We start from the raw sequence: 25194 nt of genomic DNA, 5'->3' as shown, positions 1-25194 counted from the left end.
ATTTACAATAATCCAGATAAATGGATACTCGGCCTCTGTGTACCTGTACATGGTACAGAGGGTGAATACAATATACATATCAGAATATATAATATTCAGATTGTGTTAGCGGGTGTTCTGTTTATTGTGCAGTCTGACAGCAGCCGGCAGGAAAGATCTACGATACCTCTCCTTCACCCAGCGAGGGTGGAGCAGCCGCTCCCTGAAGGAGCTGCCCAGTGCTGTCAGGGTGTCCTGTAGGGTTAGGGTTAGGTTGAGTTAAGGGTTAGGGTTAGGGTTAGGCATGGCAACACACGGGTTAGGTTAGGTTAAGGTTAGGGTTAGGGTTAGGCATGGCAACACACGGGCTAGGTTAGGTTAAGGGTTAGGGTTAGGCATGGCAACACAAGGGTTAGGTTAGGTTAAGGGTTAGGGTTAGGCATGGCAACACAAGGGTTAGGTTAGGTTAAGGGTTAGGGTTAGGGTTAGGCATGGCAACACAAGGGTTAGGTTAGGTTAAGGGTTAGGGTTAGGCATGGCAACACAAGGGTTAGGTTAGGTTAAGGGTTAGGGTTAGGGTTAGGCATGGCAACACAAGGGTTAGGTTAGGTTAAGGGTTAGGGTAGGGTTAGGCATGGCAACACAAGGGTTAGGTTAGGTTAAGGGTTAGGGTTAAGGTTAGGCATGGCAACACACGGGCTAGGTTAAGTTAAGGGTTAAGGTTAGGCATGGCAACACAAGGGTTAGGTTAAGTTAAGGGTTAGGGTTAGGCATGGCAACACACGGGTTAGGTTAGGTTAAGGTTAGGGTTAGGCATGGCAACATGGGTGAGGAGGGCAGTGAGTCTTCTTCAGGACTATGTGGGGGCTCGATAGCTCGTCTCTGATGTAGAACGTCTTCACCCATAGAGACAAACTTGATTGTAACAGACGCTTCATCAATAAAGATTGGTTGGTTGGTTGGTTGATTGATTGATTGATTGATTGATTGATTGACCATTGTAACAATAAGGGGCGGGGGGGGGGGGGGGGGCAACCCTCCTGTGCCTGTTACTCCCTGCTGCTCACATTATCTCATCTCCTGTGGGGACATTCCAACAAAGTCTCGTCACATGGTTGTGAGCGCTTCTTAGGTGTGTATTGTGTAGACGTGTTGAAATGATCGGGCATTCTTTGATCTCTACTGACCTTTTTAAAGGGGTGGGGGCGAGGGGAGGCCGCACGAGCCACGAGAGCCACCAATTTAAAACACTGCCCCCGCATGGTTGGAGGGGAGAATTTATGAACCGATGTGTAATTTAGCTGTAGACCCCAATTTGTACTGTATTCTGGTATTGTTGCTTTATGTGTTATATTATGGTATTGATCCTTGATGTGTTATGGAATTGATTCCTGATGTGTTGTATTCTGGTATCTCTTGGCCCATACTGATCTTCTCTCAGCCTGCAGGTGTTTCTGGGTGACGTCTCTCAGTGGGAGATGGTGGAAGCCCCCCCATTCCAATGTTATCCCACTTCATGCAGTACAGCTCTGCTACTGTAGCTCATTATTTGGGAAGAACCCTCCGCTGTCGGGGGGGGTGTAACCCTAACCCTCCGCTGTCGGGATGGGGGGTGGGGGGGGGGGGGGTACAAACAGCCACTTGCCAACCCCCAGAATAAAAGTGGGCATTTAATGTGTGGGTATGTCGTCTTCCGATCCCGATGTCGGCTAAGCTGGGTGATGCATCACAGAGAGCAGTGGCATTGTCACCTGAGTTATTCCACTTAACATTGTTCTAAACAATGATGATGGGCTGGTTGCCATAGTGATGCACCATTAGGACAATAATTGAGCTGGGGCTGGCAAACTGATGCATCCCTGCTATGAATCACAATAGTGATGCTGAGAGTGTTTTTCTAGTATTTGTTTGATAGATATTAATTCACTAAACAGGCTTTTAGAACTTGATGGCAGGTGAAAGTCTCCTCATCACCGTGATGATGAGCAGAACGTGAAGACAATGCTAACGCTAAAGCTCACCATTGTTGACGGGCCGATAGAACCCTGCAGCATCAGACCCGTTTTTATTTTGTCTGCATCTGTTTGCTCGATCGTTCTTGAGTCCGGACGTCTGCAAGATGCAACACAATATTTCAAATTTCCAATTCTTTCTTCTCTTTCTTTTTGTTGGTTTTCTCTGATTTTTCAGAGCTTTAATACAAAGCTCCAGATCTTTGCACCATGGTGTCATGTCCCACTCTGCTGTCCACTTTGTGCCCGGAGATTCACGTCACACTCAACTAGCCTCAACTAGCCTCAGCTAACCTCAACTAACCTCAACTAACCTCAACTAGCCTCAACTAGCCTCAACTAGCCTCAGCTAACCTCAACTAACCTCAACTAGCCTCAACTAGCCTCAACTAGCCTCTAGTTTTGCAGATATATTCCCTGGATTATAATAACTGTCACAGGGAAACCCCGGCTGGATCTTTACATTCCTTTGTTGTTTTTATTTCCAGTTTTCTGTTGCAGATGACCCAAAGACCATAAACTCATTTAATCCTCTTGTTCGGTTGCATATTTTATTTTATCATATTTTATTTTTAGCTCAAAGCCACCAAGTCAACAAATCTAGTCAAAGCATCTCAGAGACGGCGCCAGCCTCAGCACGTTGTTCGTTCCAGACTGACGGACGGACGGACGGACTGTCTCTGCTCTGCTCTGTCAACAACCCATAAATGTGAAGATGCTCCAATCAAAGCAGAATCAAAGTGCTCGTTATTCTCTCGGCTTTGTCGGGAACATCAAAGCAGCCCACTGACGTCTCCAGGCCCCTTGGCTAAAAATACTGAGTTCAGGCAAAAGCCAAGCTTGTTGGGAGATTTGGGAGGTTTTGGGAGTTTCTGGGAGGTTTCTGGAGTTTGTGGAGGAGTGAGAAAGTGTCTGTTTGTCCTTCCCAGGTGGACGCACTTGTGTGTGTGTTCCTCCTCCTAAGGATGTGCTTCATTGTTGCTCACCTGCCTGCATGCAGCCCCCCCCACCTTCACCACCAACAGCCCGATGATAATCACACTCATCATTGTTAGAGCACAACACGTCCTTTTTCTTATGATTTCACTTAATCTCACTTTGTCTTCTCTGCTCTCGTCTTTCCCTCTGTTTTCTGTCCTCGTCCAGTGGATCAATAGCGAGCGACTGAACGATGCTTTAAGTTCCCGATCTGGAAACACTCTGTCTCCAGACGTGTCTTTTCCTCCCTGCATCTGTCTCCAGCATTCTTCATGTCTTCCTTTTCGCGCTCACGTCTGTGACACCAACGTCCTTCTCGCTCTCCCCCAGCGTGCTGCCAGGCCGTGCAGGCCGAGAACGTCACTGTCTTGGAAGGAGGCACGGCTCAGATCTCCTGTCGCTTGCAGAACTACGATGGATCCATCGTGGTCATCCAGAACCCTCGCCGCCAGACCCTTTTCTTCAACGGCACAAGAGGTGTGTATCCCAGCGCACACAAACTCATGTGTATGACTAACTGAAACTCACCCTTCTGGGTTAGGGTTAGGGTTAGAGGGTTAGGGTTAGAGGGGTTAGGGTTAGAGGGTTAGGGTTAGAGGGTTAGGGTTAGGGTTAGAGGGTTAGGGTTAGAGGGTTAGGGTTAGAGGGTTAGGGTTAGAGGGTTAGAGGGTTAGGGTGAGGGTTAGGGTTAGAGGGTTAGGGTTAGAGGGTTAGGGTGAGGGTTAGGGTTAGAGGGTTAGGGTTAGGGTTAGAGGGTTAGGGTTAGAGGGTTAGGGTTAGGGTTAGAGGGTTAGGGTTAGAGGGTTAGGGTTAGAGGGTTAGGGTGAGGGTTAGGGTTAGGGTTAGAGGGTTAGGGTGAGGGTGAGGGTTAGGGTTAGAGGGTTAGGTTAGACGGTTAGGGGTTAGGGTTAGGGTTAGAGGGTTAGGGTTAGGGTTAGAGGGTTAGAGGGTTAGGGGGTTAGGGTTAGAGGGTTAGAGGGTTAGGGGGTTAGGGTTAGAGGGTTAGAGGGTTAGGGGGTTGGGTTAGGGGGTTAGGGTTAGAGGGTTAGGGGGTTGGGTTAGGGGGTTAGGGTTAGAGGGTTAGGGTTAGAGGGTTAGGGGGTGAGGGTTAGAGAGTTAGAGGGTTAGGGTTAGAGCAGGCATGGGCAAACTAAGGCCCGGGGGCCACACGCGGCCCGTTAAACGTTTTAATCCGGCCCGCCAAACTTGAAAAATTAAATGAATAAACCTTGTTAATGTTAAATTTTCACTGCAATTCTGGTGTTTTCCCACTAGAAAAAAGACAGTCAGGAGGAGAGTGATGGTGATGTCCCGAAGGATAACAGAACTTTCAGTGCTTTAAAATAGAAATGGTTATTAATTTTTTTTAAAAAGGCACATTTTATTCATTTGATTTTAAGTGTTTTAAGACTCATTCCAAAGTCAGATATTTTGTTGTAATGCTTCTCTTCATTTTCATTTGAAATTAAAGCACATGTCTTCTCCATATCCCAAGATGTGTATTTTTTCTCCAATGAGGTGAGGTTACCAAAGCACTCCATCCATCCATCTGCTCCTGGTCCGGCCCCTTTGTCAAATGTTAGAACCCATTGTGGCCCACGAATCAAAATGTTTGCCCACCCCTGGGTTAGAGGGTTAGGGTTAGAGGGTTAGGGTTAGAGGGTTAGGGGGTTAGGGTTAGGGTTAGAGGGTTAGGGTTAGAGGGTTAGGGTTAGAGGGTAGGGTTAGGGTTAGGGTTAGGGTTAGAGTTAGAGGGTTAGAGGGTTAGATGGTTAGGGTTAGGGTTAGAGGGTTAGGGTTAGAGTTAGGGTTAGGGTTAGGATTAGAGTTAGGGTTAGGGGGTTAGGGTTAGAGGGTTAGGGTTAGAGGGTTAGGGTTAGGGTTAGAGTTAGGGTTAGGGTTAGAGGGTTAGGATTAGGGTTAGGGTTAGGGTTAGGGTTAGAGGGTCAGGGTTAGAGGGTTAGGGTTAGGGTTAGGTTATGGTCAGTTATGGTTGTCATTCACAACCCTAACACAGTCTACCTCCCAGCCGGATCAGCAAAGTTCGACATTCTTCACCTAATCCACAGCTAACCCTCAAGATGAGATGAGAACCTATTAAAGTGCCTCATTAACACATGGCCTCGCCAGTTGCATATTTTGTTAATGACCGCTCTGTGGCTAATTATCTTTGTAATCAACAGCGTAACAAAGACAAATTTTGCTGAGAGCCTGAGGGTTCGCAAGCAAAACAGTTTCATAACCTAATTAAGAGCAAAAGCTTCGCCCGAATGGCTGCTCTGCTTCTACAAAACCTCCGTGAATGTGTCGATATGTTCAAGGTTATTTTGGTATTTGAAAGTTGTGGCGGTTAACCGATGAATTTTGTGTCACGTGTTGGTGTTGCAGCGTTTGGGAGAAGAATTCCCATCAGGTTATAACCAGTTGGGTCACATCTTCCACCCAGGAGCAGAAACAGCGAAGTTGTGTTTGCTGTTTTGTGTGACAAAGACCAACCAATCCACAGGTGGAGCACGTGGCTCCAGACAGGACACTCAACTGATCACCTGCGCCTTGCTGGGTACTCTGCCCCAACAGGTGAACACCTGTTCACACCCAGGTGGAAACACTTTCCCGGGCCAAACGGGAGAGAACCCATCGGAATAAGCCGATCCGAATAAGAAAGTGGCACCATAAAGTCCCATGGGCGAGCAACAACAAAAGCAGCAAGGTCCGTCCGTCGTGTCGCTCCTGAGGGCCCAGAGGCCTCGCGACTATACAGATAGAAGGGAATTCCCTGGGAGAGAACAGGGCCACACCTGAGCGAGTGACCTCGTGACCCTGAATGGGATAAAACGGTCAAAGAGAAAAACCAAGTGAAAGACAGAAATCAGTGAAAGGGCCTCATGTGGCCGACGGAGCGCCGGCGTTCCTGTCATATTGTCCTGGTGTGACTGGTCCATTTATTCTCCCAGTATTTGCAATGTGGATTTCACAAAGGTTGATCAAGTGTAGGATTGCCCATATTTTTTTGCCCTCCTTCTTTTGCCCATCTTTTTTGCCCTCCTTCTTTTGCCCATCTTTTTTGCCCTCCTTCTTTTGCCCATCTTTTTTGCCCTCCTTCTTTTGCCCATCTTTTTTGCCCTCCTTTTTTTGCCCATATTTTTTTGCCCATATTTTTCTGCCCTCCTTTTTTGCCCATCTTTTTTTGCCCATATTTTTTGGCCCATCTTTTTTTGCCCTCCTTTTTTTGCCCATCTTTTTTTGCCCTCCTTTTTTGCCCATCTTTTTTTGCCCTCCTTTTTAACCATCTTTTTTTGCCCATCTTTTTCTGCCACCTTTTTTGCCCTCCTTTTTTGCCCATCTTTTTTTGCCCATATTTTTCTGCCATCTTTTTTTGCCCATCTTTTTTTGCCCTCCTTTTTTTGCCCATCTTTTTTTGCCCTCCTTTTTTGCCCATCTTTTTTTGCCCATATTTTTCTGCCATCTTTTTTTGCCCTCCTTTTTTGCCACCACCAGTATCAGAAATATAAAGTGGGGCCATTGTGTGTAGCATCAAGCCCAAAGGCGCTCCATCAAGCACTGATTTTCAAACTCTCTGAAGTTTTATAACAAATTCATCTTCAGATTTAGAAGCAATTCTGCCCTAGAAAACGATTCCGGAGGCGCCACAATGGCCCCTCTTTCTCCTATTACCATTTACACCTGAGGAGCTGAGCCAGGCTGATGTGGACCAGATGATGTGATACTGACCACCAAGTTAGAAATGGAGGTGGAGGAACATTCCAAATGTTACACCGCTTACTTGAAACCCTGGCTGACAGCTGTCCAGGAAATGTGGAAGCATCGTGGCTTTGATAGCGGTAGCAACGGTCTGCAGCCTTCATCACCTGCCCGATGGAGGCCACAGCAGACCCTTCAATGGCAGCATGAACGTCAGCGCTCAGATAACCCGGCGAGGGCTGCAGAACCAGAGAGGGCTGGAGAACCAGAGAGGCTGGAGAACCAGAGAGGGCTGGAGAACCAGCGGGGAATGAAGAACCAGAGAGGGCTGGAGAACCAGCGGGGAATGAAGAACCAGCGAGGGCTGGAGAACCAGAGAGGGCTGGAGAACCAGCGGGGAATGAAGAACCAGCGAGGGCTGGAGAACCAGAGAGGCTGGAGAACCAGCGGGGAATGAAGAACCAGCGAGGGCTGGAGAACCAGAGAGGGCTGGAGAACCAGCGAGGGCTGGAGAACCAGAGAGGGCTGGAGAACCAGCGGGGAATGAAGAACCAGTGAGTGCTGGAGAACCAGAGAGGCTGGAGAACCAGCGAGGGCTGGAGAACCAGAGAGGGCTGGAGAACCAGCGGGGAATGAAGAACCAGCGAGGCTGGAGAACCAGCGGGGAATGAAGAACCAGCGAGGGCTGGAGAACCATAGAGGGCTGGAGAACCAGAGAGGGCTGGAGAACCAGCGGGGAATGAAGAACCAGAGAGGGCTGGAGAACCAGAGAGGGCTGGAGAACCAGCGGGGAATGAAGAACCAGAGAGGGCTGGAGAACCATAGAGGGCTGGAGAACCAGAGGGCTGGAGAACCAGAGAGGGCTGGAGAACCAGCGGGGAATGAAGAACCAGCGAGGGCTGGAGAACCAGAGAGGGCTGGAGAACCAGCGAGGGCTGGAGAACCAGCGGGGAATGAAGAACCATAGAGGGCTGGAGAACCAGAGAGGGCTGGAGAACCAGCGAGGGCTGGAGAACCAGAGAGGGCTGGAGAACCAGAGAGGGCTGGAGAACCAGAGAGGGCTGGAGAACCAGCGGGGAATGAAGAACCAGAGAGGGCTGGAGAACCATAGAGGGCTGGAGAACCAGAGAGGGCTGGAGAACCAGCGGGGAATGAAGAACCAGCGAGGGCTGGAGAACCAGAGAGGGCTGAAGAACCAGCGAGGGCTGGAGAACCAGAGAGGGCTGAAGAACCAGCGAGGGCTGGAGAACCAGCGAGGGCTGGAGAACCAGCGAGGGCTGGAGAACCAGCGGGGAATGAAGAACCAGCGAGGGCTGGAGAACCAGAGAGGGCTGGAGAACCAGAGAGGGCTGGAGAACCAGAGAGGGCTGGAGAACCATCTGGCCTCGTGAGATCATGTGTGTTTGAGAAGGAAACACCAAATTGTTAAATTGTTTCGCGAAAACTAAACTAACATGGAAAACCCGTTGAGCCGGCTCCCTGGGCCCCCCACGGTTGATCTGGCTCCTGGGCCCCCCACGGTTGATCTGGCTCCCTGGGCCCCCCCACGGTTGAGCCGGGTGCCTGGGCCCCCCCACGGTTGATCTGGCTCCCTGGGCCCCCCCACGGTTGAGCCGGGTGCCTGGGCCCCCCCACGGTTGAGCCGGCTCCCTGGGCCCCCCCACGGTTGATCTGGCTGCCTGGGCCCCCCCACGGTTGATCTGGCTCCTGGGCCCCCCACGGTTGAGCCGGGTGCCTGGGCCCCCCCACGGTTGAGCCGGGTGCCTGGGCCCCCCCACGGTTGATCAGTTTCATCAAATTGGCTCAAATATTTGTCCTTTTCCTTAATATTGAAAACGAAACGTTCTTCCTGCTCAGCGGATCAAAAGCATCAAAGCTTCAGCAGGAAGCTGCTCGTCATGTGACAGCAGAGAGGATTCTGGGTAACGATGGAAAGGATTTACCAGAAAAGCCTGAAAACGGAGGCTCCTTAAACATCTCCTGTCATTCAATTAATGATGAATTATTAAAGAATTATTAATGATGCAATCGTACCTCAGCGAGTGTTATTTTTAAGAAACGTTAAAAAGGGGCTGAGTGTATCCCAAGAGGAGCTTTTAAATGCTGTTTTATTTTCCAGACAAATTGTGATGGTGTAAAAGCTAAAGCTAAAGCTAAAGCTCCCTCGTTAATGCCATGCCGTCTTCCTTTTGTCACCTCCAGCCTTGAAGGACGAGCGTTTCCAGATGGTGCTCTTCACACCGCGGCTGGTGCGCATCACGTTGACCAACGTCAGCGTCTTGGACGAGGGCGGGTACTTCTGTCAGCTCTACACTGCCGCCACGCACCACCAGGTGGCGACACTCTCGGTTCTGGTGCCCCCCGAGGTCCCATCGGTGGAGGTGAAGCAGGTGGCAGTGGAAGGTGGCGAGGTGGAGCTCATCTGCGTCTCACCGAGGAGCAAGCCTGCTGCTAGCCTCCGATGGGTTCGCAACAGCAGGGAGATCCCAGGTACCTGGACACGGATCCCAGATGGGCTGATGGATGCTGAGGTGTGAGTGGGGGACAGATGAGGAGCTAATGGGAGAACGTAGAACCGATGGAGAGGAAGTGGTGAACGACATCATTGGCTGATGATTGGTAGTTTAAGACAGGAAGTAGCAGATAGGTCAGCAGGTGCAGAGCAAATGACACTGATTAATGGACGGCGCGTCTTCCTTTCCTGCTTAATTATGTGCAGGAGAATTAAATCATCCAAACTGCTTTGAACAGATTCAAATCGTCCTTCTTGATCTACCGCGTCAGAGATGTGCGTCGGCTGTAGAGACGCCGAGGTTATGACACACGGGGACGTCCTGGCTGCAGAAGAACCGGGCCACGACCGTCCGTCCCAACCATCACATGTTCTCCATCTTGGTTCTGTGGATCGTTGGCCTTGCTTCTTCCTAACGTCACAATTGTCTGAGTTGATCAGTATAAATCTCTCATCAGGCTCGGGTTCATTTCTGAGTGGCTCCTCTGTTCTGGACCTTCACACTCAGGGGTCTCATGTCTCATCCCCACTCAGAAACCAGCAGGTTCCTCGTTTCAGTTTCTGGAAATTCTTTCTGTTCAGGGCAAACTGAAAAAACACACCTGTTACACACCTGTTACACACCTGTTACACACCTGTTACACACCTGTTACACACACCTGTTACACACCTGTTACACACACCTGTTACACACACCTGTTACACACCTGTTACACACCTGTTACACACCTGTTACACACCTGTTATACACCTGTTACACACCTGTTATACACCTGTTACACACCTGTTATACACCTGTTACACACCTGTTATACACCTGTTACACCTGTTACACACCTGTTATACACCTGTTACACACCTGTTATACACCTGTTACACACCTGTTATACACCTGTTACACACCTGTTACACACCTGTTATACACCTGTTACACACCTGTTACACACCTGTTATACACCTGTTACACACCTGTTACACACCTGTTACACGCACCTGTTGGGAACCTTCCTGTGGCCCTGATATCTGGACTCTGGTGGGAGAACATAAGCTCCGCCCAGATGAGAGCGAGGAAATAAAAGAACTACATAGAATCATCGTGACAGAGGGAAGGGCAGCCGAGGCCTTGTGGTCCCCATCAGCCCTAACCCTAACCCTAACCTAACCTAACCTAACCCTAACCTAACCACCGCTGGCTACCCTAACCCTAACCACCGCTGGCTAACCCTAACCCTAACCCTAACCACCGCTGGCTAACCCTAACCCTAACTCCAACCCTAACCCTAACCTAACCTAACCCTAACCTAACCACCGCTGGCTAACCCTAACCCTAACTCCAACCCTAACCCAAACCCTAACCACCGCTGGCTAACCCTAACCCTAACCCTAACTCCAACCCTAACCCTAACCTAACCACCGCTGGCTAACCCTAACCCTAACTCCAACCCTAACCTAACCTAACCCTAACCTAACCACCGCTGGCTAACCCTAACCCTAACTCCAACCCTAACCCAAACCCTAACCACCGCTGGCTAACCCTAACCCTAACCCTAACTCCAACCCTAACCCAACCCTAACCACCGCTGGCTAACCCTAACCACCGCTGGCTAACCCTAACCCTAACCCTAACCCTAACTCCAACCCTAACCCTAACCTAACCTAACCCTAACCTAACCACCGCTGGCTAACCCTAACCCTAACCCTAACTCCAACCCTAACCCAAACCCTAACCACCGCTGGCTAACCCTAACCACCGCTGGCTAACCCTAACCCTAACCCTAACCACCGGTGGCTAACCCTAACCCTAACCACCGCTGGCTAACCCTAACCCTAACCCTAACCACCGCTGGCTAACCCTAACCCTAACCCTAACCACCGCTGGCTAACCCTAACCCTAACTCCAACCCTAACCCTAACCTAACCTAACCCTAACCTAACCACCGCTGGCTAACCCTAACCCTAACTCCAACCCTAACCCTAACCCTAACCCAAACCCTAACCACCGCTGGCTAACCCTAACCCTAACCCTAACTCCAACCCTAACCCTAACCTAACCACCGCTGGCTAACCCTAACCCTAACTCCAACCCTAACCTAACCTAACCCTAACCTAACCACCGCTGGCTAACCCTAACCCTAACTCCAACCCTAACCCAACCCTAACCACCGCTGGCTAACCCTAACCCTAACCCTAACTCCAACCCTAACCCAAACCCTAACCACCGCTGGCTAACCCTAACCACCGCTGGCTAACCCTAACCCTAACCCTAACCCTAACTCCAACCCTAACCCTAACCTAACCTAACCCTAACCTAACCACCGCTGGCTAACCCTAACCCTAACCCTAACTCCAACCCTAACCCAAACCCTAACCACCGCTGGCTAACCCTAACCACCGCTGGCTAACCCTAACCCTAACCACCGGTGGCTAACCCTAACCCTAACCACCGCTGGCTAACCCTAACCACCGCTGGCTAACCCTAACCCTAACCCTAACCACCGCTGGCTAACCCTAACCCTAACCCTAACCACCGCTGGCTAACCCTAACCCTAACCCTAACCACCGCTGGCTAACCCTAACCACCGCTGGCTAACCCTAACCCTAACCGTTGGTTCTGAGCTCTTTCTATGGGAGGCGAGTCGGCCGGTCTGTAGGTTGAACCACAGACTCGTACCCCCCCTTGATCCCCAGCACCATGCTAGGTATCCAAAAATGGCCCCAACATGTGCTCTCGCTGGTTCTTCATGTCGTTCCCACTGGTGTCTGCAGCCTTCAGCGCTGCATTTGAAGGCCCGTGTCTGAAGGTCTCGACCCTCTTGGACGGCTGCTCCTCTCCTCTCCTCTCCTCTTTTGGAGCTGACTGGAATGAGCTGTGAAGGTCAGAGTCTGATCCCAGCAGATATGGAAATGCTCTCCTTCATGAAGCCACTATTCCCATTGCTCCCTTCTTCCTGTTCACTATCACCCAGGATCTCTTAAGTTCTTGTTGGATGAGCAGCAGTAAAGTTTGTGAATTCTAATCAACGTTGTTGCTTCAACCAGCCCAAATCTGTCCTTCCACTGTCCATCATGTTGTCTTGCTGCCCCCCCCCCCCCCCCCCGGTCTTACCGCTCTCTCCCTCCTCTATGGCGTCCTGCTCTGTTGCTCCGGCAACATGCCCGTCCCCTCCTGTCTCATGGACACACCAAATGCTCCAGACTGACACTTGTGCTCATCATTTCCACGACATGTAGATGCAACGGAATGTTTCTTCTTTCACTCGCTCTCCTGCCATCGTGCCCCCCCCCCTGCCCCCCCCAGCTTCCTCTCTTTCCCACCCCTCCTCTTCCCAAAGCAGCCGCATGGTGTCAGACCTGCTGAGCTCATGACAGCAAAGATTTGGTTGTTGGGGGGAATTTGTGAAAAACCTGAAGGAATCCCGAGGAGATCAAGTCTCCGATTGAACCCAAACATTCCTGATTGCTGTATTTAGTCCAGTGACCTTAACGAGCAGGTGAACACCAGTGGAAGACTCAGTCCCGTTTCCTTGTCTTCTCTCTGTGTCCAGGCGCTGTGTCTCGGCAGGATAATGGGAAGACGTTTAGCGTGTCCAACACCATTCATGTCCCAGTAGAGAGGAAAGACAATGGTGCGGCCCTGAGCTGCGAGGCCACCCACCCAGCCCTGGGGGGGCAGAAAAGGATCCGACACTACCGCCTGGATGTGTACTGTAAGTTTCAGAGGCCTGTTTAGGTGCACGTGTCCATCTGAGACACCGTGAAAGTCCAGGAATTTAAGTCCAGTCTTGATCGGGACTGAAGACTGAAGCTCGTTCGTTAGACCGTTGGTTAGACCGTTCGTTAGAGCGTTGGTTAGAGCGTTGGTTGGTTAGAGCGTTGGTTAGAGCGTGGTTAGACCGTTGGTTAGAGCGTTGGTTAGAGCGTTGGTTAGACCGTTCGTTAGACCGTTGGTTAGACCGTTGGTTAGACCGTTGGTTGTTAGAGCGTTGGTTAGAGCGTGGTTAGACCGTTGGTTAGACCGTTGGTTAGAGCGTTGGTTAGAGCGTTGGTTAGACCGTTCGTTAGACCGTTGGTTAGAGCGTTCGTTAGACCGTTGGTTAGACCGTTGGTTAGACCGTTCGTTAGACCGTTGGTTAGACCGTTGGTTAGAGCGTTGGTTAGAGCGTTGGTTAGAGCGTTGGTTAGACCGTTGGTTAGACCGTTGGTTAGACCGTTGGTTAGAGCGTTGGTTAGAGCGTTGGTTAGAGCGTTGGTTAGACCGTTGGTTAGAGCGTTGGTTAGAGCGTTGGTTAGACCGTTCGTTAGACCGTTGGTTAGACCGTTGGTTAGACGTTGGTTAGAGCGTTGGTTAGAGCGTTGGTTAGACCGTTGGTTAGAGCGTTGGTTAGAGCGTTGGTTAGACCGTTCGTTAGACCGTTGGTTAGACCGTTGGTTAGACCGTTGGTTAGAGCGTTGGTTAGAGCGTTGGTTAGACCGTGGTTAGACCGTTGGTTAGACCGTTCGTTAGACCGTTGGTTAGACCGTTGGTAGACCGTTGGTTAGACCGTGGTTAGACCGTTGGTTAGACCGTTCGTTAGAGCGTTGGTTAGACCGTTGGTTAGACGTTCGTTAGACCGTTCGTTAGAGCGTTGGTTAGACCGTTGGTTAGACCGTTCGTTAGAGCGTTGGTTAGAGCGTTGGTTAGACCGTTGGTTAGACCGTTGGTTAGACCGTTGGTTAGACCGTTCGTTAGACCGTTGGTTAGAGCGTTGGTTAGAGCGTTGGTTAGAGCGTTGGTTAGACCGTTCGTTAGACCGTTGGTTAGACCGTTGGTTAGAGCGTTGGTTAGAGCGTTGGTTAGAGCGTTGGTTAGACCGTTGGTTAGAGCGTTGGTTAGACCGTTGGTTAGAGCGTTGGTTAGACCGTTCGTTAGAGCATTCGTTAGAGCGTTGTTAGAGCGTTGGTTAGACCGTTCGTTAGACCGTTCGTTAGACCGTTGGTTAGAGCGTTGGTTAGACCGTTGGTTAGACCGTTGGTTAGACCGTTGGTTAGAGCGTTGGTTAGACCGTTCGTTAGACCGTTGGTTAGACCGTTGGTTAGACCGTTCGTTAGAGCGTTGGTTAGACCGTTGGTTAGACCGTTGGTTAGAGCGTTCGTTAGAGCGTTGGTTAGAGCGTTCGTTAGACCGTTGGTTAGACCGTTGGTTAGACCGTTGGTTAGACCGTTCGTTAGAGCGTTGGTTAGACCGTTCGTTAGAGCGTTCGTTAGACCGTTGGTTAGACCGTTGGTTAGACCGTTGGTTAGAGCGTTGGTTAGAGCGTTGGTTAGAGCGTTCGTTAGAGCGTTGGTTAGACCGTTCGTTAGACCGTTGGTTAGACCGTTCGTTAGAGCGTTCGTTAGACCGTTGGTTAGAGCGTTGGTTAGAGCGTTGGTTAGAGCGTTGGTTAGAGCGTTCGTTAGACCGTTGGTTAGACCGTTGGTTAGACCGTTCGTTAGAGCGTTCGTTAGACCGTTCGTTAGACGTTCGTTCGTTAGACCGTTGGTTAGACCGTTGGTTAGAGACGTTGGTTAGAGCGTTGGTTAGACCGTTGGTTAGAGCGTTTGTTAGACCGTTGGTTAGACCGTTGGTTAGACCGTTCGTTAGACCGTTGGTTAGAGCGTTGGTTAGAGCGTTGGTTAGAGCGTTGGTTAGACCGTTGGTTAGACCGTTCGTTAGACCGTTAGTTAGACCGTTCGTTAGACTGTTGGTTAGACCGTTCGTTAGACCGTTGCTTAGACCGTTCGTTAGACCGTTAGTTAGACCGTTCGTTAGACCGTGGTTAGACCGTTCGTTAGACCGTTGGTTAGAGCGTTCGTTAGACCGTTCGTTAGACCGTTCGTTAGACCGTTCGTTAGAGCGTTCGTTAGAGCGTTCGTTAGAGCGTTGGTTAGACCGTTGGTTAGACCGTTCGTTAGAGCGTTCGTTAGACCGTTGGTTAGACCGTTCGTTAGACCGTTGGTTAGAGCGTTCGTTAGACCGTTGGTTAGACCGTTCGTTAGACCGTTCGTTAGACCGTTCGTTAGACCGTTGGTTAGACCGTTCGTTAGACCGTTGGTTAGACTGTTCGTTAGAGCGTTCGTTAGACCGTTGGTTAGACCGTTCGTTAGACCGTTGGTTAGAGCGTTCGTTAGACCGTTGGTTAGACCGTTCGTTAGAGCGTTCGTTAGACCGTTGGTTAGAGCGTTCGTTAGAGCGTTCGTTAGAGCGTTCGTTAGAGCGTTGGTTAGACCGTTCGTTAGACCGTTCGTTAGACCGTTCGTTAGAGCGTTCGTTAGAGCGTTCGTTAGAGCGTTCGTTAGAGCGTTGGTTAGACCGTTCGTTAGACCGTTCGTTAGAGCATTCGTTAGAGCGTTGGTTAGAGCGTTCGTTAGACCGTTGGTTAGACCGTTCGTTAGAGCGTTCGTTAGACCGTTGGTTAGACCGTTCGTTAGACCGTTGGTTAGAGCGTTCGTTAGACCGTTGGTTAGACCGTTCGTTAGAGCGTTGGTTAGACCGTTGGTTAGACCGTTCGTTAGAGCGTTCGTTAGACCGTTGGTTAGACCGTTCGTTAGAGCGTTCGTTAGACCGTTCGTTAGACCGTTGGTTAGACCGTTCGTTAGACCGTTCGTTAGACCGTTCGTTAGAGCGTTGGTTAGAGCGTTCGTTAGACCGTTGGTTAGACCGTTCGTTAGACCGTTGGTTAGACCGTTGGTTAGACCGTTCGTTAGAGCGTTCGTTAGAGCGTTCGTTAGACCGTTCGTTAGAGCGTTCGTTAGAGCGTTCGTTAGACCGTTGGTTAGACCGTTCGTTAGAGCGTTCGTTAGACCGTTGGTTAGACCGTTCGTTAGACCGTTGGTTAGAGCGTTCGTTAGACCGTTCGTTAGACCGTTCGTTAGAGCGTTGGTTAGACCGTTGGTTAGACCGTTCGTTAGAGCGTTCGTTAGACCGTTGGTTAGACCGTTCGTTAGAGCGTTCGTTAGACCGTTCGTTAGACTGTTGGTTAGACCGTTCGTTAGACCGTTGGTTAGACCGTTCGTTAGAGCGTTCGTTAGAGCGTTCGTTAGAGCGTTGGTTAGAGCGTTCGTTAGACCGTTGGTTAGACCGTTCGTTAGACCGTTCGTTAGACCGTTGGTTAGACCGTTGGTTAGAGCGTTCGTTAGACCGTTGGTTAGACCGTTCGTTAGAGCGTTGGTTAGAGCGTTGGTTAGACCGTTGGTTAGAGCGTTCGTTAGACCGTTGGTTAGACCGTTGGTTAGACCGTTGGTTAGAGCGTTCGTTAGACCGTTGCTTAGACCGTTCGTTAGAGCGTTCGTTAGACCGTCCTGATGAACTGCATGAGAGTCAGAGTTATTGGCAGAGTCACAATAATGAATTCAAAACATTAGAGCAACAGCTCATATTTCACTTTATGATGTCACATTTGTATTTCAATGAAAAGGAGCAGAAAGATTCCTGACGACTCTCCACAGTAAACGATGTCCTATTTCTCCATATGGCAGCAAAAGTTTCTCCAGGTGGTGGCGCTGTTCTTCACCCTGGCCAGGGTTCGGACCTGTTGCCTTGGAAACAGCTGTGGAGCCTCTGTTTGTTTCCTTTTGCTGTGACACAGTTACAGTTAGTTGTCTTCAGGTGCTGAGGTGTTGATCGTCCCTCTCTCTGTCTGACTCCCTCAGTCGCTCCCATGGTGAGAATCCTCCCTCCCTCCGGCATCTTGCGAGAGGGCGACTCCCTCAGCCTCACCTGCTCCGTGACGGGAAACCCGCTGTGAGTATGTTGGTGTGCCTGCTTCCCTTTATGGAGCTCGTCCCTCCGGATAAACCATGACGCACCAACTTCGCCCTATTCACTGAGAGCATCTCTGAAGGCTCCAGAGGAACTTCCTGCAGCCCAACAAATCCGGAACAAACTACGGGAAATATTTCAGAAGAATTTTATCACAGTCGTTTAGGGAATTCGATGCCCCACCGAACTCTAAAGGCGCTCCTGTAGAGCTGGGAACGTTGCGCTGGGCGTCGGATTGAGCCCCCTCGCAACGCTAACGACTTTGTTCCGTAGTTCTCTGGTTCTCTTTGATCTTTCTTTTTATGCCCTTTAGAACTTAATTCTCTCCTAAATGTGTTCAATCCTGGTGATCTTTTGTTCCAGGAACGTCGGAATTCCTCATTACAGCTTCATTTAAAACAGTAATTAAAGGCTGATTCCTGTGAGACGCCTGTAGCCTCATTAATTACTCATATTAGTAACGGACAAACAATAACGACCCGGCTGCTGTTATTGGGTTGATATTTTTATTATTATTGTGTTGATATTTTTATTATTGGGTTGATATTTTTATTATTATTGTGTTGATATTTTTATTATTGGGTTGATATTTTTATTATTATTGTGTTGATATTTTTATTATTGGGTTGATATTTTTACTCTGGCACCATTTGCAGTAGAAACGGACCCAAACGTGGGTCTAGAACATGTGACCAAAGTGTGCTGCCACCTGTGTTTCCAGTCCCAGGGACATCCAGTGGTCCAGGATCAACGACACCCTCCCTGAGAGGGCAGAGATTTCCGGCCCCACCTTCCAGATTTCCCGTCTCAGCCAAACGCACAACGGAACCTACCTGTGTCAGGCTCAGAACGACTACGGACGAGCTGCCGACCACTACAGCCTGCTGGTGTACGGTGAGTCCACCTGGGGGGTCGCTCAAGCTTCGAAGGATGTTTCGTACGTTTTGATCATGTGACCGAAGCTTTTGCCCCCACCCCCGCTCGGTGGGCAACAGGGTAACGCTGGGCAGTAAACCCAAGCCCTTACTGACCCCCTGACCAGTGGGTAATGCCTCCCCCACTTCTTGAGGAACATCTCCAACATTGAGGACGTGGTTGCTAAGTGACGGACCCTAACCCAAATATTATATTATATCTGGCAGAAAATCACCACTGGAACATCTGTTGCACAGAAAATTTGGGCAAATTAGTCCGCATGCTAATGAGCAGATGGGGTTCTGGGTTTTATTGGGGGGGTTGACAAGATTTTCTAAATCATGTTATGCTGATGATGAATGATGAACCACCTCAAGGATCAGATATCCGATCCGCCCTGAAGACATCACGCACGTCTCGTCAGACGTGCTGCTGTGAGGCCCGATGACCTCGCAGAGACGCGTCCCAGAACGTGTCGGTGAGGGCGTCTCCAGCCCCTCCAGCTGTGGGGGAAGCAGCTGGGGGTCGTCCCTGTTTCCGGGAGCTTCATCCCATTGTCTACAGTCAGTTGAGGATTAGAATCAGTAACATTCAGGTCTGGGGGGCGGCACCTTCCTGAGTGGCTCAATGATGTTTTCCTGCCCTTTTCTGTTTTTACACATTTACCTTCTTTAATCGGGCCGAGTGCACGTTTTGTCGTGCACGACACAGAAAACCTTGTAGAACTCCAGGCTCTCGTTTAACTGCAGACACAAAATGGCTGCTCTTATCATCAATATTAACCAACAGGAACTGGTGTTGTCTCTTATAAGCTGTGACCTCCGAAACTGCTGCTGCATGTTGTAGATAATAGTCTGTGTGTTTGTGTGTTGTCCCATTCCCTGTTTGTCTGTAGATAATGTATCAGTCACTCCCGTGGCCCCCTCCACTCCTCCCTCCCATCCCACCACCCCAACCCTCCTCACCCCCAGCTTTGCTCCGGATCCAGAAGGTAACACACACGGTTTATCACGCTGCTGTCGCCGTCCTCCATCTTTCCCTCGTCCTTTACTGCTCCCCTTTGGTGTCTTGCACGCACACACACACACACACACACACACACCACACACACACACACACACACACACACTCCATTTTGCTTCAGGACTCGTTAAAGCAGCACAATAAAAGCATAATTAGTCACTGATGATCCAGTTAAAGCCGGATTCCTGGATGTGGATCGGATTTCCGTGCAGAATCCCTGTCATGAACTCCACAGGTAGCACGTGTGTGACGGCCGAGGAGCCGTTTACACAGCAAAGTGCTGGTGTGTGACTGTAGCCTGGCAGCACTTTAGACCCCCCCACCACTCTTGGTCTCTGCAGAGTCACGGTTGATATTATGATTGGACCAGTCCTTCATGAGATCATGGAGATCATGGAGATCATGAAGATCATGGAGATCATGGAGATCATGAAGATCATGGAGATCATGAAGATCATGGAGAGCATGAAGATCACCTCAACACCTTTTCTACCTTCCTCTCCTGCGTTAAAGCAGCGTTGAATCGAAGGCAGCAGCAGCGTCTTTGCTGCCTTTGGTGGAAGTTTGGGCCATGTGGGCAAATTCAACAGAAGGTGGTTGGAAAGACCAAAGACGGGAACATTTGCAGACCCTTTAGTCAAACATTGATGGATAGCATGTAGCAACGCTTGCAGATGCTTTCTCGCCACCTTCTCCTCTGCTGCTTTGCTGCTCTCTAAGTGCTCCGACCCCATTACTGATTCATGTTTAACTTCCTTTGTGTCGAGCTCCAAAGTCCACATCAACAATCTGATGTCTTTGCGTCCAGTCTAGACTTTAGCCCCAAAAACCAGAATTGTTCTACATTTTCCCCAGAATAATTGAAGTTTAGCCCAAATTCAAAAATCTTCTGGTGTGTTGAAACCCTTTGAGGCCATAACTGTTTGTACCTGGGAGCATGAAGGCGGTAGTGGAAGTCAGATGGAAGCCTCCTTCTCTCACCTTCTCTCTCCTTCATGCTGACAAACGAACGCTGTCCTTCTCCTTCGGTTTCACCTCAGCAGCATCCTGAGCTGTAACCTTCACCAATATTTCTCCTGCCTGATGATGCGCGCCTCACCTCACGGTTTGTGGTCCATTCCCACAGATCCTGGGGCAGTGGTGGAGACTCACAGCGCAGTACCATATGCTGTGATTGGTGGCGTGCTGGCGTTCCTGGTTTTCACCATCATCTGCGTCCTCATTATCACCATCTGGTGCTCTGTGCGACAGAAAGGTAACGCACACACACACGTGTACCATATGTTTACCGGGCGCATTTTATTCATTCTCCATCTTCTGCTCTGAAAGCTAGCATAGATCCTCTAAACCTTGGTGTCAAATTATCGGTGCCAGATGTGCCGCGGGGGGTTGCTCCCGCCTTGCCGGGGATTTGTGGACCTCATCTGTTAAATGCAGCCGTCTCCATCTTGCTAAGTGCTTCCTTGTTGGCAGACTTTGACCCTTCATCTGTGCAGAAATGATCTGGAACTGTCGTGTCTAGCAACAAGCTAAGCTAACCCCTTGGTCACATGCGCGGTCGGGTTGACACAGAGAGCGGAGCGTTGCACTGAAACTAAGTTCAGACGTGTCCAATAGGCCTTTGGTCGGGCTGCTGAGAAGGTCGGCAGGCGTGATGACGTCACTAACGAGCAGCATTCTTCATTTATCACGCTACCCTTGAGGTGGTAAATGTGTATGGTGTGTTGTCGTTGCTCTGCTGTGCCTAACTGTCCCTTCATTATTTTCTGTCGATCTTTTCTTCCTCCCGTCTAATACACGCTCCTTCACCCAACCCTCTGCTGCCTCCACACAACATCCCATCATTTCATCCGCAGGCTCTTATCGTACCCGAGAGCCTATTCTTGCTTGGTATTGACCTAACAATCACTGAACTAATGAATTAATCAGTCACAGGTATGGAAGTGAATAATCTTAGCGCTGAGTGGTCTGATGAAGCTTGTTGCCATGGTGATCATGACGCTTCACCACCTAACCTCCCCCTCCGATCTCCCCGTTGCCCTCTCTCTCTGGTCTTCCTATAGGTTCTTATCTTACCCACGAGGCGAGCGGGCTGGACGAACACGGCGAGGTGCAGGAGGCCTTCCTTAATGGCAGCGAGAGCGGCCAGGGCAAGAAGGAGTACCTGCTGTAGCCGTTCACTTCTGACCTCATCCTTTTGTCCCTCGCACGCTTGTATAGAGTACACACACACACACATGAACACACACATGATTCTATACACAGCTTCATAAAAGGCAGCCTTCTGGACACAGATACAACACACAGCTGATCATCCCGCTCACTTCAGTCCATCCCGTATCCTCCGTACTCGTACCTAACCTAACAGGCAGGTGCCTGGGAACATGCCAACATTCCTGCCAGCCATTCATGACTGAGCCATAGAAGAAGTCAGAGAGGCTGGAGGAAAAGGGAGAGAACGAAGCCAGTTGAGGTGTATGCAGATCAAAAAGATGCCATAATTACTTTGATGGAGAGAAGCGGGAGAGCAGAAAGGAAAGAGGCGCTCTGCCGACACAGCCAGTAAAGTGGGAGAGGAATTGAAGGGAGATGATTGCCATCGTTCCATGCTTGGAGAAAAACAGCCATTACAGTGAGGCCAATTTTGAGCTGGTGGAGATGACAGAAGCAGCATGCACAGCAGGAGGAGCATTAGGAGGAACCAGGAAGGGATCAGGTCTGCTGGAACTGATCATGGCATCATGGAGGAGGTGCCACCGTTCGGCCCAGGTAACCTGGTGCAGGTAACAGGTAAACAACGTCCCAAAATTCACGATTTTAGGATAAGACTCAGCTTAAGAAAGGAGGCAAAGCTCAATATGTATTTAATGGGAAAAGAATAAAAGCCATTTAAAGAATCCTTTTATGTTGCATGAAACCATCAAAATGAACCGTTTTATTAAAGGTTTATTCAATGGCTGAATCTGGACTCGCCTAAGTGCTAAAAACCTGGGATGGAATTCCTCTTCCCAATCCATGCTCCAAGGAATTTTCCCTCCCGTTCCACCTTTTACCATCATCTCTTAATATCTCTTGAATATGACTTGAAGCCTTTAAAGAAAAGAGTCGTTATTTTTGGAATGTCATTAAGAGGATAAAAAGGTTTAAAACTCTTCTGAAGAGCAAATGGATGGACCCCCCCCCATACACCCACACATGCACGTCCGTGCACACATATTTACACATGAACAGATACATATCTCTGAATTCTTTATTTGTATAAAAAAACAAGAACAAGATAAATGAAAAGAAAATAAGATTTTAAAAAGCTGTTTACTATTGATGAGCATTATGAAGCAACGATACTAACGACATATTAGCCCATAGAGGTGCAAAGTCGAACAAACTTGTGTCTCCAGATCTTTAAAGAAAAAAGAAAAGAACAAAAAAAGTCTTTATGAGAAACCAGAGGTCTTATCTTTTTTTTATTGTTATAATTATTTGAACAATTAAGATTGTCATTAATGTTATTACCGCCGTTGTTATAATTATAATTGTAAATGTTAAAGAAATGTCCACTTCCACGCTTTGTTTTTCTGTGTAGACTCGTCATTCCCCTCTTTCCTGGTCTCTCCGTCCTGTGCAGGTTCTTTTCTCCTGTCTTTTCCTCTGTTCTATAGTTCCTGTGTCATTGTTGATCTTTAGCTAACCGTTTCTTTATAGGGGAAAGATAAAAAGCACGAAAAATAAACCTAAAAAAGGAAACAACGGGCTTCTGATTAGACTCATTTTTACTGTTCACGGTGTCATTTTGCTGTGTAAAGAATATTAGTAAGAAAACTGAGCTTTCATAGAACAACATCCCCACAAACATCTGCCAATCAGTTGGAAGATAAGAGAGAAGAAAGGATGGCAGGAGGGTCGAGATGGAGGCTGGAAAAGCTCTCTGCCATTAGCTTCAGTCAATAGTCGGCTTCAGCAGCGGAGCGCTCCACATGTTGAGGTCGCTGGGCGGTCGATCAGTGTGTTTTTCTTCTGTCCACGGCGAAGCGATACGGCCGCCCGTCATAAAGATTGATTGTCAAATCAAAGTTATGGACTCACCAACAGCTGCTGGTTCTAAGTGATGAACATCGACGTCTGTAACATCATTGCCCATGTTCATCGCTCCAAACGCTCCTTTTATGACATTTAGATAAAGAAAAGGCAGAAAGAGTCCTGCCTACCCATAAGAATGGGTAACCCTAACCCTACCCATAAGAATGGGTAACCCTAACCCTACCCATAAGAATGGGTAACTCTAACCCTACCCATAAGAATGGGTAACCCTAACCCTACCCATAAGAAATGGCTAACCCTACCCATAAGAATGGGTAACCCTAACCCTACCCATAAGAATGGGTAACTCTAACCCTACCCATAAGAATGGGTAACTCTAACCCTACCCATAAGAATGGGTAACCCTAACCCTACCCATAAGAAATGGCTAACCCTACCCATAAGAATGGGTAACCCTAACCCTACCCATAAGAATGGGTAACTCTAACCCTACCCATAAGAATGGGTAACTCTAACCCTACCCATAAGAATGGGTAACCCTAACCCTACCCATAAGAAATGGCTAACCCTACCCATAAGAATGGGTAACCCTAACCCTACCCATAAGAATGGGTAACCCTAACCCTACCCATAAGAAATGGCTAACCCTAGCCCTAACTAGTGCCCAACAGTGTCTGTGGGTGTTTTAAGAGAAGCTCTTTCAGCATGTGGTGAATATACTAGCTGGTAATTTAAACACTAACAATGTCAGTAACAACCAAGAATTGAGATGAATAATGTGCTGGAACACTTTCACATGGAAGAACTTCACATTACTTACGTCCATATTTCACTGCTAAGATAACCAAACACCACCCAACCCAAACGCCATGGTCACGGAGGCTTCAAAGAAGTTCTACCCATCTGTACAAAAAGTGTAATGACCGAAGAATGAGGAAGGCAGTTTGTACTGTATTCACCGGCAATGTGACCCCGTAAGCCTTAGGGGGTCACATTGCCGGTGACCCTGGTGCCGGTGAGTCAACGTAGCCTAGCGCCTAAGGCGAAGATGCTAGGCTACGTTGACTCAGGGGGAACATAGCATGAGGCTTTGAGCGAGAGGCTTGTTGAAGCTGAGAAGGTTCCACCACAGCACCTGAGCAGGCAGAGAAGATTGGGAATCTTTTTTCTTACCTTTCTGTGTCAGTAAAGTGCTACAACATTTCTTTAAAGGTGGAAATGCTGGGAATAGTGTGGGTGTAGATTCCAAGCATAGAAGCAAAGGAATGTTGTTATCACCGCAGCGTGAGAAGGTGAGAAAAGGTGTAAATGTTTAAAAGCTCGTTAAACAGACGTGAAGTCTAGAGTTGTGATAGTTGCTTAAGTGAGCAAGAAACATTTTTTGCATCATTTTATTTATTTCTGAACAATTGTAATCCAAAACCCAAAATGGTCCTCTAACCAGGTTAACGATCATTTCCATTCAGCCCTGGAGCCCCCCTGGACCAGAGCATCATGAGTGAATATTAAACACCAGCTCAGGCCTTTATTGCTGCCACTGGCATCAAGAGAATAACATGTGATCGGTGTTGCCTTCATCATTTACAAATGTCATTTTCTAACTGACATTTAGCACGAGATGAACTCATTAACAGACGTTTATTAGGAGAGTTTCAAACGCCAACGATTCTTCTGCAGACGGGAACAGAAGAAGCTTGAAGATGCTGACAGCAGCTCAGACGTCTGGGCAGACTTTAGCCCTGAGCGACTGTTTGGCTGAAGACCAGGGAGCCACTTGCACCGCTTCACATAGAGCTTTCTGAACTGCTTTTCCCTTGGCTGGAGCAAAAGGAGGTAGAACCGAGCAGGAAAATATTGGCCCTTCTCCCCCCAGTTGTTTCCTGGGAGGAGTAAAGAGAATCTGGGGGACCAGACCATACAGCTGGAAGAGGATCACAGCAATCGTGTGAATCCAGGCAGGGAGGTCGGTACTGGGAGCGAAGAGCAAAAGAGCATGGATAACGTGGATCGGTAGACACAGCAGAACTAAAAGGGAGAGCGACAGCGCCAGGGATTGGACCCGGCTGCACTCGTGTTTGGGCGGCTTTGCCTGACTGACAGAAGGATTTCTGGGCTTGTTGCTGCACAGCAGGTCAAGGTAAACTGTCAGCAGGCAAAGCAAGGGGAGTACAAACGCTGTTATCCCGTGGACATAGACGAGGAACTGTGGACTGAGAAGAGTGTCGGGGGCACACACCCCCCAGTGGCTGCTGTGGATC

The 25194-nt window shown here is 49.1% G+C and overlaps 1 protein-coding gene and 1 pseudogene across 6 annotated transcripts in view; one reads left to right on the top strand and one right to left on the bottom strand.

Moving 5' to 3' along the window:
- The window catches only part of cadm4 (cell adhesion molecule 4), a 73754-nt gene extending 51109 nt beyond the window's left edge, over positions 1-22645 (top strand). For 3 of the 6 annotated variants that reach the window (XM_057023203.1, XM_057023202.1, XM_057023201.1), the window contains exons 2-9: positions 3300-3446; positions 8874-9161; positions 12729-12890; positions 16852-16942; positions 17682-17854; positions 18771-18866; positions 20025-20153; positions 20962-22645. In XM_057023203.1, coding sequence (XP_056879183.1) covers positions 3300-3446; positions 8874-9161; positions 12729-12890; positions 16852-16942; positions 17682-17854; positions 18771-18866; positions 20025-20153; positions 20962-21071 — 1196 coding nt within the window. In that variant the 3' untranslated portion in view covers positions 21072-22645. Of the gene's footprint in view, positions 1-3299; positions 3447-8873; positions 9162-12728; positions 12891-16851; positions 16943-17681; positions 17855-18770; positions 18867-20024; positions 20154-20754; positions 20834-20961 lie in introns of all 6 variants that reach the window. The other 3 variants (XM_057023204.1, XM_057023206.1, XM_057023205.1) reach the window with 3 other exon arrangements.
- A 1818-nt stretch (positions 22646-24463) lies between these two features.
- LOC130519712 (adenosine receptor A1-like) overlaps positions 24464-25194 on the bottom strand; it is a 1830-nt pseudogene continuing 1099 nt past the window's right edge.

Source organism: Takifugu flavidus, unplaced genomic scaffold, assembly GCF_003711565.1.
Source record: "Takifugu flavidus isolate HTHZ2018 unplaced genomic scaffold, ASM371156v2 ctg141, whole genome shotgun sequence".
NCBI lineage: Eukaryota > Metazoa > Chordata > Actinopteri > Tetraodontiformes > Tetraodontidae > Takifugu > Takifugu flavidus.
Note: the sequence above shows the minus strand (reverse complement) of the source record. Positions and strands in the feature narration are given on the sequence as shown.